At 42.7% G+C, this 15,488-nt stretch overlaps 1 protein-coding gene across 4 annotated transcripts in view; it reads left to right on the top strand.

Annotated features, from left to right (window-relative positions):
• The first annotated feature begins 274 nt into the window (after positions 1 to 274).
• SGPL1 (sphingosine-1-phosphate lyase 1) overlaps positions 275 to 15,488 on the top strand; it is a 62,186-nt gene continuing 46,972 nt past the window's right edge. Inside the window, exons 1-2 of one of the 4 annotated variants that reach the window (XM_009245511.4) lie at positions 275 to 518; positions 1,223 to 1,292. In XM_009245511.4, coding sequence (XP_009243786.1) covers positions 1,266 to 1,292 — 27 coding nt within the window. In that variant the 5' untranslated portion in view covers positions 275 to 518; positions 1,223 to 1,265. 4 annotated transcript variants of the gene reach the window in all.

The following is a 15,488-nucleotide window of genomic DNA, read 5'->3' as shown; positions in this document are numbered from 1 at the left end:
CCCAGGAAAGAGACCCAACTCTGTGGCTGTTTTGGATTAGTTTGTACAATGCCCTGCAGACCTACTCTCTCAGGAGGCTCCAAGTGACCAAATGTGACCAGAAAGTTTTTTGTCCAAGGCAGTTTGGAAGAGAAGTTGGTGACCGTCGGGATACCACAGCCGCCCCAGGACGGCCTGGTTGAGACATTCACTGGAGGGCCTGGGTGCAGCCCGCTGCCTGGCCGGTAGGCGGCGCGCACAGGCCGTGGGGCCCGGGTCCGGGCGTGCGCGCGGCTGGTAGCAGCGGGGCCGCGCACGCCAGGGTCCGGGAGCCAGGCCGGTGCCCCCGGAGCCATTTCCGGGAGGGGCGAGGCCGGCGGCTGCCGGGCCTCCAATCTCGGCGGCGGCGGCGGCGGCGGCAACAGGGGAGCCTGGGTCTTGCGGCCTGCGAGTCCGTCGCGTGCTGAGGGAGACGCAGGAGGTGGAGCCGGCCGGGTGCTCGAGGGAAGGAGACTGGAAGCTGGTTCCGGCGTGAGGAGGTGGAGGGGCCGCCGCGAGCTCCGGGGGGCGGTGAGGGTCGGGACAGAGGCGCCGCGGGATGAGGAGAGGACAGGGGCTGGGTGGGCCGAGGGCGCGCAGAGGCGGCGGGGCGGCTGCGGCCGGGGCGGGGGCGGGCTGAAGGCGTGGGCACCAGCCGCCGAGGTCCAAGCGAGTGGACGGCGGGCGGGCGCGGGGCCGCGGTGGGGCGGGTCTGGAGCCCACGCCTGCCGCGGGGTAGGAGTGGGCGTGGGCGGCCAGGATTTGCTGGTCCTCCGACGGGAGGGGAAGGCTGTGAGGAGGGAGGGGTGACGACGAGAGCGAGGCCGTGCTGATTCTGAAGGGAGTGCGGAGGAGGCAGGACCCTGGCAGCCTCGGCACCTTCAGCCTGGGTTAGGTGGCCTGGGCTGGGCTCCCACCCCGATCGCGCGCAGACGGGGCGTTTCCCCTAGTTTCCACCTGGGTGGAATGCTTTGTGGGAGTCTGGGTCTGGATTAGTTTCATCAGCTGTGGGAGGAAAGCCTAGTTGCAGCAGGATTTTGATTCGCTGGTCTGGGGTGCTAGGGGTGGAGTGTGATATCTGGGAGTGAAATCTGAGCCTTCAAAGGAGGGAGAGAACCATAACTTGGCTGCTCTGGCGAATCTAGGCGGGCCGGCGAGACAGTTTAAAGCTCTAGAAGTAAACAAACCTGGTTCCCTTTTACAGAGTCTGAAAAAGGGGAGCGCGGAGAGGAGGCTGGAAGAGGAAGATGCCTAGTACAGACCTTCTGACGTTGGTGAGCCTTTTGCAGACATCCTCCTGGTTCCAAGGCACTTGTCTCCGTTTTTTTAGTCCAAAGGATCCCAGTGTGTAGATTTCACCTCTGATACTTGCTTTTGATAGCTGAGCGTTTCTGCCACCTTTTATTTTGTTTTGTTTTGTTTTTTTGGAGACGGAGTCTCATTCTGTTGCCCAGACTGGGGTGCAGTGGCATGATCTCGGCTCACCGCCACCTCTGCCTCCTGGGTTCAAGCGATTCTCCTGCCTCAGCCTCCCGAGTAGCTGGGATTACAAGCGCACGCCACCACGCCCGGCTGAGTTTTGTATTTTTAGTAGAGACGGGGTTCTCCATGTTGGCCAGGCTGGTCTTGAACTCCTGACCTGTGGTGATCCACCCGCCTTGGCCTCCCGAAGTGCTGGAATTCCAGGCGTGAGCCACCGCGCCTGGCCAACCACCTTTTATTTTGGATGAATGATCAGGATGAATAAATGGCTGAATTAAATATATCAATACCGTATATGTAGAACTTAAATTATTGAAGAATCTTTTTCAAAATTATTATTATTATTTTTTAAATGAGACAAGGTCTTGCTATGTTCTTCAGACCGGAGTGCAGTGGCTATTTACAGGCATAATCATAGCTCACTGTAGCCTGGAACTCCCACTTCAAGTGATCCTCTTGCTTCAGCCTCTGGAGTAGCTAGGACTAGGAGCACAAGTCACCTCTCCTGGCTTTCTTTTTCATAATTCTTGCAGTTTTAATCCCTCCCTTCCTGTACTACCAGAGCAGTTTTGAAACCTCTATTATTACGTTTTATCAGGGTCTGCCATATATTAGTTTATCTGAATGTTTGTCTTCCAGATTAGAGTTATGGTTCCTCGGCAGGCAGATAATCATGTCTTCTTTGTTTAGAGATGAATAAACACCTAGCATGGTGTTCTGAATATAGTATGTGCTTAACAAATGCTTGTTGGATTGAACCAGTCTGAATTTAAGTTCTTTTGTTGAGCAGAGAGGTATGCCTGCTTTAGAGCTGTTTCCTCTCCTGAGATCTTTCTGTGCTGTTTTACTGAGCAGGGAAGAATAGCGTTGTTAAATGCGTGTTTACCAAAATGACATTTTATTTTTGGGACTTTTATGATTCCTTATGGACTTCTTAGTGTGAGAATTATGGAGAGTTTATAGCTTTGAAATGGTGGTATAGAAAAAGTGTCCGGGTTTAGTTTTTTTTGTTTTGTTTTTTTTGTTTGTTTGTTTTTGAGACGGAGTTTCGCTCTTGTCTCCCAGGCTGGAGTGCAATGGCACAATCTCAGCTCATTGCAACCTTCGCCTCCCGGGTTCAAGCGATTCTCCTGCCTCAGCCTCCCGGGTAGCTGGGATTATAGATGCACACCACCATGCCTGGGTAATTTTTGTTTTTTAATAGAGATGGGGTTTCGCCGTGTTAGCCAGGCTGGTCTCAAACTCCTAACCTCAGGTGATCCACCTGCCTTGGTCTCCCAAAGTGCTGGGATTACTTACAGGCATGAGCCGCCATGCCCAGCCAAGTTTGTTTGTTTGTTTGTTTTTGTCACTTCTCTGAGTGCAAAATCAGTGCTTTAAAAACAATTCGTTTCTCTCTCTTTATCTCACTATCCCAGAGGGTGGGTTGGTGTCACTGGGAAACTGGCAAAAACTGGTAGTGAGATTTCCTTATACTGGGTGCTGACATCGTAGTGGCATAACCTGTAAGGTCTGCAGGGGGGATAAAGAAGAGAGAAACTAAGTTTTGATCCATTGTGATTTCAGGCAGGGAACTAGGATAATTTTAGGTTGTATGTGAGAGACATAGATGAATACTTAGGTTATCCACAGTTCCCAGTGAAAAGTTCATCTAAAATAGTTTCTTGCCCCAAATTTCATGGATTTTTCAGTTTTAATTAATACCCTTACATAACTTAAAATTCTTATTAAAAGACCATTATGTTAGAAATACTGGAAACTATAAGTAAGCAAAAGGAAAGGGGATTTGTTAATCTCCCCTATCTCCTACATCCCCTTCATTCCACTCTACCCCGTGCAATAATTTATCACCCAGAAATAACCGCTGTGAGCATCTTGGATGGTTAATGCAGAGTGACTTGTAGCAATTGACAGTTTCTGTTTATCCTCTTACAGAAGGATATGTTTATGTAAATTATAGGTTCTTATATGTAAGATATTTCCCCATGCACAGAGATATGGTTATTCTAGGGCCTATGCATTTACTTTAACAGAACAATGACTGCTTTTACTTGGAATATTAACTTTGGAATCAGTTTTGTTTTGAGGTATTTCTCTAGCTGTTGCCACCACCTTTCACCTCCTCACCTGTTAATTTAGAATGTTTAGGAGTGTTGCTTTGCTTGTTGCTGTAAGGAATTAATCCACATAGATGCGAGTGGCCCTAGGCAGTCATCACTTTCTGAAGACAACATACATGTTGCATGAAGTGCTTTCACTGGAAAAGTTGTCATTCATTCCTTGACTGTAATGTATAATACTATTTGGGACTAAATGGTAAAGAACCAATAACCAAGGCTGGGTTTTCAGTGGCACACTAAACCATCATTCTATGAGGTGTTTCTCTAACTACTTTATATGATATGTAAGACATGTTCTTGGCCCTCCACCTGGGAAGAAAGGACCTAAGTGAATAAAAAAATAACCTCAGTGCAGTGCAGCATCTCAGAATTAGAAATAATCTTAGAAGTCATGTGATGCAGCTTTTTTTTTTTTTTTTTGAGACAAGGTCTCACTCTGATGCCCAGGCTGGAGTGCAGTGGCATAATCTCAGATTACTGCATCCTCAATCTCTGAGGCTCAGATGATCCTTCCACCTCAGCCTCCTGAGTAGCTGGGACGACAGGCACATGCCACCAAGCCCGGCTGATTTTTATATATTTTTTGTAGAGATGGTAGTTTGCCATGTTACCCAGGCTGGTATCTAACTCCTGGGCTCAAGGGATCCAACCACCTGCCTTGGCCTCCCAAAGTGCTGGATCACAGGCATGAGCCACTGCACCTGGCCTGTGATGCAGCTTATATTATACACGAATCTGTTGAAGAGTATCTCTGATAAATGGATATCCAGTCTCCCATCTTTTCTGCTAATAGAATAAGTGAGCAAAAGCTAGGAAACAATACAAGGTGGATTCAGGAATAGTAATGTTAACTCTGATGGCTGACATTTATTGAGCATGTATTACATGTTAAGTGTAGGAATACTGTACTTACTTAATTTTCACAAAAACCTTTTGGTATCCTTCTTTTACAGATGAAAAACGAGGCTTATAGAGGGTAACCACAGCAGTTGAGTGGTGGAGCCAAGTTTGACCTCAGTTGGTCTGACTTCAGATCCCTCCCTCTTGCCTACTTTGTGTCCTTACCCCTGGTAAGGGTAGAGGTTGCTGACCATTGTGACTGATGGGAGAGGGTCTGTGTGGAGCAGATGGGATAGGATAGCTCCACCCTCTAGGGGGCACTTTGGGAATGGGGTACTGGGGGAGGAGGGAATCTTTTTTCTTCTAGTGTAGTCTGAAAATACATGTTTTATTATTAAATTATTATTAAATCTTGTTTATTGGGTCAGGAGTGGTGGCTCATGCCTGTAATCCCAGCGCTTTGGGAGGCTGAGGCGGGCAGAGTACTTGAGGCCAGGTGTTCTAGACCAGCCTGGTCAACATGGCGAAACTCCGTCTCTACTAAAAATACAAAAATTAGCTGGGCATGGTGGCGTACACTTGTATTCCCGGCTATTCAGGAGGCTGAGGCAAGAGAATTGCTTGAACCTGGGAGGTGGAGGTTGCAGTGAGCTGAGGCTGCATGCACCATTACACTCCAGCCTGGGCGACAGAGGGAGACTGTCTCAAACAAAAAAAAAATTGTGTTTTATTTTCCTTTACGTCGCATTTAATGAATTATATTGAAATTTTAAAACTTGTGTCTGCAGGCATAGTGTTATAATCTTTAAATGACATTTCAGAATAGCAAAAGGGATTACAGAATACTTGTTATAAAAAGAGGGCATTGGGTCATAGGGTTGAAAACTACTTGTGTGGACAGTATGCTGTGAGAGAAAACCTGGAGATGACCTGGAGTCCACATATAACAAGCATTGAATCCAGACTGACAGGCTCGGGCTATCAGCCCTCAGTGTGTTCCTGCCCTTAATTTTGTCATCATTTGATTAGGATAGTTTGCTTACCTTTTTCCATTTGCTCGTATGTGATGTGTCATAGACTGCAGTACTTTCCACCTGTGTCTCATAGAGAATAAAATGAGTATGTTCGTCTGCTGAGAGTTGTGATGATGTCAGAGGGAATTCAAGTCAGACAGCTTTGTAGCAGCCTTTCTCCCCCTTGGCAACCATTCTTTTTATTCATACTCTCCTTGGTGCTAGAGGGTGGTATCACTTTGCAAGTTGCCAAATATTTGTAGTTTTTTAAGAAAAAGGTATTTTATAAAGCCAGTCTACCCCTTAGGTGGCTTTTTTCTTTTCTCATTAGAAAATGATGACTAAATTAGCTGGTATTCATAGATGAATCAAGGTTAGCGTGTGCACCCTGGTAGTGCTAGGTGGGGTTTGAGTGATAATTGCTTATCTAGGGCAGTGGTTCTTGACCAGGGGCAATTTTGCCCTCTGGGTGACATTTGACAATGTCTAGAGACATTTTGGGTTGTCACACCTGAAGGGCTTTGCTGGCATCTAGTCGGTAGAGGCTAAGGATGCAACTAAACATCCTACAATGCACAGTTTCCTGCAAACAAGAATTATCTGGCCTAGAATGTCAATAGTGGTGAGGTTGAGAAACTGGTCTGAAGTTTGTTACCATAGATACCTGGATATCTGTGTAGTCTATGCTTTCATATGGGTGGGGGAGTGATTCCCTTCTTGGAGGTTAACCTGTCTGTTATTGTCTCACTTAGGGTTATTTTGCCCATGGGTCAAGCCTTGCTGCTCAGGAATATATATTGGAGATGGTGCAGCATGATCTTTTATAGCAGTGCAGAATTCTTAAGAAATGCTGTCCTTTGCAACATTTCTGCACCACTCTTTTCTTGATTTGCAAACAGCAAGCTTCCCTCAGTTTTGTTTTTTGGGTTCAAAAATTGAATCTTTCCAGGTCCCTGAGCGTCTTTATCTGTGACCCTTAAATCTTTTTCAGGGATGCTTTCTTTCTGAATCTCAAATGGAATTTAAGCAGTAAACTGAAAGATTGACCTTAGGAGCTCTGTTCTATTATTTGAGCCTTGTGTCTTGTTTGTAGGATTTGCTAGAAGAAAAGGAAAATTCATTGGGATTGTTGATAGGACATTAAAAAATTTGTTGACATTTGAGTGGCCATTGCAGGATGAGCACTGTATTTGGCATTCTCCCAGTGTTATAGATGAAACAGATCTATAATAATTTCCAAAGCCTTTGGATTAAAGGAAAAGAAGGTTATAAACAGATAGAATCCAAATCCCAGTATTTGACTTAGCTTTTCAGTCTATGTGTCTGGAATTTTTAGTAATATTTACCTTCTTAATTAGGTTTTACCCAATCTAGTATTATATACAGTTTGTGCACATTGGTGGCAGAATTGAGAATCAGCCTGGGTTTAAGAATTTCCATAGGGAATTGATGTGAATCAGTCTGTATGTGTAAATGTACAGAACCCAGTTACTGAGAGAAAAACCATGCTGTGGGGGAAGGGGAGATAGGGGCCCTCTGAGAAGATGGAGTGGTGAAGGCTGCGAGTAGTTTGTGGATCTATCAGTCATATCTTGGCATAATCCAACAGCGTACTAAGGGATCAAGGGACTGTTTTCAAGGCTGAGCAGGTTTAAGGAAAACATCTAGGTGAAACATCTAGGGGCTGGCTAGCAATAGGAGAGCCATTATCACTCTCTTTTTTTTTTGGGGGGACAAGTCTTGCTGTGTCACCCAGGCTAGAGTGCAGTGGCTCGACCTCGGCTCACTGCAACCTCCGCCTCCTGGGTTCAAGTGATTCTCCTGCCTCAGCCACCCAAGTAACTGGGATTACACTCTTAAGCCTGTGAGAGGGCAAGGAAGGGAGTAGTTTCTGGAACTTTGAGACAGTTGAGATGAAGAAGAAGGTAACCTGTAGGAATGCCAGCCAGTGACCCAGCAGGAAAGGAATCAAGGGGAATAAATACTTCAGACTCTTTTCCTACCGTCTGATCTCCTGCTGTAGCCTCCCATTGGTCTAATACAACTGGAAACCAGAGGTTAAGGAGTCTGGTTGTGATTTAATTCAGAGGGTGGAATCCGGAGGCACATAGCTGAGCTGGAAAATGCTGGATGGAGGGTCTGGAGGAGGAGATCCTCTGGAGGGGAGAACACCCAGCATGCTGGAGTTGAGGTCAAGTTTGTTTTAAAAGGCACAAATGAGGAGATAATTCTTGAACAGAATCTTGAAGGTGGATAGAATATGGATTATAGAAAGGGAATGTTCCCACTGATTTTAACAGGATAGATTCAGAGGCACACAGTTGCCACAGCTTTGGCAAGCCCAAAGCTGCTTTGTTCCAGTAGTAGCCTTAGAATCTTAATTGCCTGGAGGGCCTTTAGAAGTCCTGCAGTCCAGCTTTCTTGCTGCCTAGGAATCCCTCTACAATGAATGCCCTGTCAGGAGTGAGTGCTACATACTTTCTCAGGGAGTTCTTTCCACTGTTGGACAGCTTTAATTTTTAGAAAATTTTTCATATGTCCAGATCACTGAATGCATCAGCTAGAATTAGGTTTGAGTGTATGTAACAGAAAAACCTAAAGTAATAGAGATTTTTAAAAAGATATAAATATATTTCTTTAAGAGAAAACTGCCCCGGCGTGGTGGCTCACGCCTGTAATCCCAACACTTTGGGAGGCCAAAGTGGGCGGATCACTTGAAGCCAGGAAGTCAAGATCAGCCTGGGCAACGTGGTGAAACCCCGTCTTTACTAAAAATACAAAAATTAGCCAGGTGTGGTGGTGGGTGCCCGTAATCCCAGCTACTCAGGAGGCTGAGGCAGGAGAATCGCTTGAACCCGGGAGGAGGAGGTTGCAGTGAGCCGAGGTCACACTACTGCACTCCAGCCTGGGCGACAGAGTGAGACTCTCTCAAAAAAATTACAACACAATACAATACAACACAACACAACAATACAATACAATACAGTACTACAGTACAATACAATGCAATACCAATACAATTCCATTCCATTCCATTCCATTCCCACTCCATTCTGTGCCGATAAGGCCATTCCTGAGTCTTTGAGGTGCCAGGCTGCTTCTGTCTTGTCATTCCGCTACCAGTACTGCATCCCCTCCTGGGCCAGGTTAGCTGCCTGGGGTTCCACCTGTCAGGTTCGTGTTTCATTCCTGAAGAGGAAGAGGAAAGGGAAAAAGAAGGGCTTGCCCTCCATTTTAATTAAAGAAGGGCTTGCTCTCCATTTTAATTAAAAATTATTTTGGGATTTATTATACGTGCAGAAGAGTATAGAAAGCACATATCTACATTTTAATGAACAATAATAAAACAACAATACCAGATTAGGATATAAACCATTTATCTCTAACTCTGTACGCTCCACCCTGTTACAAATATTTCCTTTCTTCCCCTCTAGGGATAACCCCATCCTGACTTTTATAATTATTCCCTTGCCTTTTTAAAAATAGTTTTAACCACCTGTGTATGCATCCTAAGTTTAGTTTGTTTTTTTAAACTTGATGTAAATGGATGCATATGTATTTTTATTTTTGTGATTTTCCTGTGTTGCTCAGTATTCATGAGATCCATGTTATTGCATGTAGTTTAAGTTCATTCATTTTTATTGCTGTATATATAGTATTTTATTGTGTGACTAAACTGCAGTTATTTATCCATTTGACTTATAATTCACATTTGGATTGTTTCCAATTTGAGGCTTTTTCAAACATTGCTGTTATGAGTGTTCTTATATAACAAGTGATCGCAAGTGCAAGAGTTTCTCTGGGATTTGTGCCTAGGAGTGGAATTGCTGATTGTAAAGGCGTACATGCCTAACTTCACTGGATATTGCTAAACTTTTCTAAAGAGGCCAATACAATTTATACTACTATCAACAATATATGAGAGTTATTTCCACCCAACTTGGCAAACCTGATATTTATAAAGCTTATTTTTTGCCAATCTGGTAAGCAGGTAAATGTACTTGTAATTCCCATATGCATTTCCTGATAACTGATGTGGTTAAGTACCCTTTTCAATGTTTACCAACCACTTGGATTTTCTGTTTTGTGGCTGCCTCTTCAAGTCATATGCCTTATCAGTTATTTCTCCTTTTTAGTTCTATTATTAATAGATTTTGCTGTATATTTGCTGAGATTTTGTTACTAGGTGCATTCAGATTTAAAATTGTTACATCTTGTAAGTTGAGCTTTTCATATAATTTGCTTTGTGGCATAACATAATGCAGCTACATCAGCTTTTTGTCATGAAATAGGAAACTTCAAATGTATGATAAATGAATGAGTTGCCTGTTAGTATAGGCAGAAACTGCAGAACAATCCTAGCCCATTATTCAGGCTTTATGTATCAGCGATTTGTTCTGTTATCCCATAAAGTGAATGAGTCATTTTTGAGTTTAAAAAAATCATAGGGCTTTTTTTTTGAGGGCCAATTTGCATACAGTAAAAGGCACAAATCTTAATTATCCAGGTCAGTAAATATTTATGTATGAATATACTTCCAGATCAAGATATTAAACATTTCCAGCACTCCAGCCAGCTTCTTAATGTCCCTTCCCAGTTGATACCTACTAAAGGTTTTGCTTAGTTTTGCTGATTTTGAACTTTACATAAAGTGGAAACATACAGTATATTCTCTTTTGTGAGTGGCCTTTTTGCTCAACATTGTGAGATTCAGTCATGTTCTTAGGTAGCATTAGTTGTTCTTTCTTATTGCTGTGTAGTGTTACAATGTATAACTATATTGTAACTAATTTGTTCTGTAGTTGTAGAACATTTATGTTTCTAGTTTTTTGGCTATTGTGAATGACACTGCTGCCTTCTTGAACATGTCTTGGTAAACATAAAATGTAGAGTTGCTGTGTGGTAACGTGTACTGCCAAACAGATTTCCAAAGTGGTTGTACTAATTTACACTACCAGAGAGTTTTAATACATAACTTCTTGATTTAGCTTTGGGCAGCAAATGTTAAATTTCTGTCATCTGCATACCACACATGGAGGAGAGCACTGAGAACTCTTTCCTGAAGCTGTATAGGCACTTTTATTTTATTTTTTATTTTTATTTTTTTCTGAGACAGGGTTTCACCCTGTTGCCCAGGCAGGAGTGCGGTGGTGCGATCATGGCTACCCGCAGCCTTGAACTCTGGGTCTCTAACCATCCTCACTGAGAAGCCTCGGCTTCCTAAAGTGCTGCGATTACAGGTGTGAGCCACTGTACTCAGCCTGTACAGGCAATTCTAAAATGTGAAATGCCCTTCCTTTTCTGTAATTTCCCCAGACAGTAAAGCCTACTGCATTCTTGTTTATCTAGTCTGTAAATGTTAAAACACAATTGATGGGAACAAAGCAACCTTAGTTGTTTTTGAGTATGAAAAGGACCCTGTTAAGGGCAGAATTTAAAATATTTGTAGTAGTTAATTCTCAGGTTAAAATCATAATCTTCTAGAATGCTTTAGATTCTAAGTGGCTATTGTAGTAACACTTTATACTCAATTTTGGGGGACCATGTTGTTTGGAGGCTTATTCTTTTGAATTCATTTTGACAGATGGGTCTAAAAAGGAATAGATCAATTCTGTATTGAATTCCAGTCTTAATGGCACCGAGTCTTTGAGACAATTGAGGCAAATTGGAAATTCTGTTTTCACATTATTCTGAAAGGGAATGCCTTTCAGAAGTGTCCTGAAGGGCGCTGGGGAGGGCAAATATGAGGATGCCAGGGTAAGTCTGCTCCCTGTCTGGGCTGTGTTGGGCCAGAGTGGAAGAAAGCCTAAGACTGTTACCCAGCCCTTTCTGAAAACGTTTTCAAATGCTTTCCCAAGAATCATGACCACAAGAGTCAACAGTCTGTTTGGATGACTGAAAACACACAGGTTTACGATCTGTAAAGATAGTAGGTAACTGATTTAATCCTGTTGTATAGGTAGGCTAGAGGGCACTCGCAGCCTTCTGATTGATTTAATAGATTGTTGAAGATTAAGAGTTGACTTAACATCTTGCTTAGAAAACTGAGAAATAGCTCGTTACTAAGGTGTGTTTTATTACCACCGTCTGTAAGAAAATACAACATAGGCATGGGAATCAAACTACTTAAAGCCTCTTCCAGCTCCTTTGTGACTGGGAAGGTTGCTTTTCCTTGTTGCTTATTGAAGAGAAAAGGAAAATGTTTATCATTGGATAATTCAGGTTCACTAAATATTTAATGAGTGTTTATTATCTGCAGTCATTTTCTTATTACCTTATCTCATTTAATATTCACAACAACCCTGTGAGTGGATGATGGTATCTTTTTTTTTTCTCCTGAACTTTTTGTTGAATTATCCCAATGGCTTCTAGTTTTGCAGATGAGCAAAGTCCAGTTGCATAGAGGTTTGGTGTTGTGCCACACATCACACAGCTTCTAAGTGAGAGCTAAAATTAGAGCCGAAGGTTTTGATTACCAGTCCAGACTTTCTAGGACACCACAGCTGCCTTTCTGTAGAACACATTAACATGACTCTCAGAGTCCACAAGAGTAGTGGTGAGGTGTCAGTTCAGGGGAATACTCAAAGGTCACTGTCCTTTTCAGATATCTGGGTAGTTGCTACAGTATGTGCTTACGAATTGCTGGATAAAAAAAATTCTTTAAAATCTCGTCATTTTAGTAGTTAATAATCCTGGTTATAAACTCGTAAAAATATACCTTTAGGCAAGTTATTCTTAGGTAGTTATGGTTGCTTTCATTTGCAATCCAGAGCTTTACTCTCTATTTCTGGAGTTGCAATTTCTGCTATCCTTGGCCCATTTAAAAACTTGTTCAGAAGGCCTTTTAAATTTTATTTTTTTATTAAAAGAAAGCCTGTGAATCCAAAGAATCTTAGGTGGTTTCTTAGCTGAAGGGACATTTGGTGAACACAAATGGAATTGTTAGGTTATGTTGCTTTTTTAAGTGTACAACTCTGGTGTTTTGTATATTCACAGTTGTGCAGCCATCCCCACGATCAATTTTAGGACATTTTCCAAAGAAACGCAGTACTCAGCAGTCACTTCCTTATTTCCTTCTCACCAGTCCTCAGCAACTACCAGTCTACTTTCTGTAGATTTGCTTAGTCAGGGCACTTCATGTAAATAGAATCATACAGTAAATATGTGGTCTTTCCTGATTGACTTCCTGATTAACCATTCGTTTAATGGTTTCAAGGTTCATCCATGTTGTAGCATGGATCAGAACTGCACTCCTTTTTATTGCAGTTATAGGGCTTTTCCTACAGAATTTTAAGTAATGGATATATCTAACAATGTCTCTTGTTCTCACCTACAGGAGACACAGGGTCTTGGGCTTACTTTACTTATATAGGACCTTTTGTAATACTGAGGCTATTTCTATGCTTTATTATAGAACAGAAGTTATTAACTGGGGAATATGGACCTTCATGACTGGCCTTTAGGATGTCCTGAATTCTTTGTAATTATATAAGATTTTATGTTCACAAGCATTTTCTGGGGGTTGGAGGAGTCTGTGGAACAGCAAAGATCTCTAGCTTTTGTTAAAAGATAATTTTCGAAAGTAATATCCTGACTCTTACACAGATATAAAATGAACGTATGTTGAAGATTTTATTTTACTCCAAAAGAGGAAACCAGGCAGATGTTATAACTGGTTCAAAGGAGAGGTCCAAAAAGCTGCTCATTTATAGATCAGGAATATCAAATGAATGTGCAAATGGAGGCAAAACAACTCTCTGTCCTAGGGGTAGGAAAGTCAGGTGAAACTTCACCTGACAGGGCAGAATTTGCATATTTAGGGATCTAGATTACTTTGCACCGCTATCAGTTATTTACAACTTCCAGAGCTGTAAACAGCCTCCTCATAATCAGAATCTGGTAACCCGGAGGGGCGTCCCAGATAATGCATAATTTTTCATTGGAAGCCATAGGGAAAAACACTCTTCTCTACTCTCACACCACAGCAATCAATACAGAAGACTTCCGTGACCAAACGTGTGGGATTTTTTTCCCCACACTCCAAGCAGCAGACATCACTGGGTGTCCTCTAATTCAGTTCTGACACCATCTACCTGGAGATAGCATCAGATCTATGGGTTGAGAGCTCAGTCCCAACCCATACCTGTCTCTCCCAACACCAGCCTGTCACAAGTCTGGTCCTTTGAAGTGTCTGACTGACTGTCTTCAAGGTGAGGGTCCCACGACCTCCTCTTGGATTGGATTAATTTGCTGGAACAGCTCACAGAACTCAGGGAAACATTTACTTAGGTTTATGGGTTTGTTTTAAGGGATACTGCAAAGGTTAGAAATGAAGAGATGCATGAGGCAAGGTATAGGGGAAGGGGTGTGGAGCTTCCATGCCTCCCTGGGTGCGCCACCCTCCAGGAACCTCCATGTGTTCAGCTATCCAGAGGCTCTCTGAACCCTGTCCTTTTGGTTTTTTTATGGAGGCTTTGTTACATAGGCATGATTGACAACCATGTAGAAATGTGACTGGACACAGGAGGCATGATCTCATACTAATAGACTGACCGGAAACCCAGCAAGGCCTGTCTGTTCAGGTTGTCGTTGGCCTTTCTGTGCAGCCTTCCTTTCTCCAGAATATGGGGCACAACCCTCCCAGGCATGAGGGTTTTTTGGCCCACAGTTGGACTAGAGTCTTGCTTTGAGGCAGGTAAAAGAGGACAGGAAAAGGTCAAGAGAGATTCTGTTTCCTGAGGCCCAAAGTGCCCCAATATTATAATAGAAGACTATAACAAGGGCTATGGGGGTTATGAACCAGGAACCATGGATGCAAACCAATATATACATATAACATCACAGAAGCACACTTCCCTGCTCACTTTCAATAGATATCACAAAGTTTGAAACTCTTCTAAATATTAATTTTAAATTAAATTTACTCAGCTGCTTACTTCAGCTTTTAAAAGTAGATTCTTGGTAATTTCAAAGGTGCACTTTCCAAAGGGTGTTTATATAGTTGAAGGTCAGTCAGAGACCTAGGGATAGGTCCCTGCTTATTATTTTGAGCAGGCTTACGTGTTGGAAATCTCTAGAGAAGTAGCTTTAGTTAGGTTACACTTCTCAGCAAATATTCAGTATTCCTCATCTCTAATAGCAGCATGACTGTTGTAGGAAAGGAATTTCCACAAATGGTTATGAAAAGTCTAAGTGTCTTAACTCCGAGACAAAGATAGAGAATTCTGTTAGTAAGATAAGTATGGGACTGGAGAAGTCAGCTAATCTCTGCCCTTCTTCCCCAATCGTGATATGCTCAGAGAAGTTAAGACTTCTTTCTGTGTGAGAAATATGGGATCTTTTTCACTAGATCTTGCTTATTAGCCAAGAAATTATCATTTCTAGTTTTAGAGAATGATGAAACTCATTTGTACTTTGAAATATAACCTGTATACATGTGTACAGAAAGTCATTTAGCTATTTATTGTCAGAGACTCTGGGAGTTCATAGCAAACTTAGCAACATTCCATGTGCAAATTTGTATATTTTCCCCCCATATCTTACCTGCTTGTCTTAGGCTGGGGGTCTATTTTCCTACAAAACTGGTAATTGCTCTTATCTCTGTGTCCTTCAGTGTGTTCCTCTGCTTATTGAATTCAGTTTTATGCATTTAGTCTTCTCTCCTAGTATAAGCTCCTCCTGTTACTTTTAAAAATGTATTTCAGAAGAGTGGTGCTCAGAATTGTTACTTAACAGAATCAGCATCTCCCTTTACTTGATGCCTTGTCCTGACCACAAGTAAATTAATAAAGTGACCATTTAGCAGTGTTTCGGGTTCAGCTTTTAGGAACTTAGAAGCTGTGGTTTTCCATGAGTGCACTTCTGATGACTCGGGAACATTTCATATGTGTGTTCTTTCTGTGGCCAAGATGGTTTTGTTATTTCAGGGATGGAAAGATGCTTTGCCTGAATACTCCCGTGCTAAGTGTATAGCAGTTGGTGCTTGGGGAATGGTACCAAGTGTACGTATCTGGCA

This window comes from Pongo abelii, chromosome 8 (genome assembly GCF_028885655.2).
Source record: "Pongo abelii isolate AG06213 chromosome 8, NHGRI_mPonAbe1-v2.0_pri, whole genome shotgun sequence".
Classification (NCBI taxonomy): Eukaryota; Metazoa; Chordata; class Mammalia; order Primates; family Hominidae; genus Pongo; species Pongo abelii.
The sequence above is the reverse complement of the archived record's forward strand: the minus strand, read 5'-3'. Positions and strand labels throughout refer to the sequence as shown.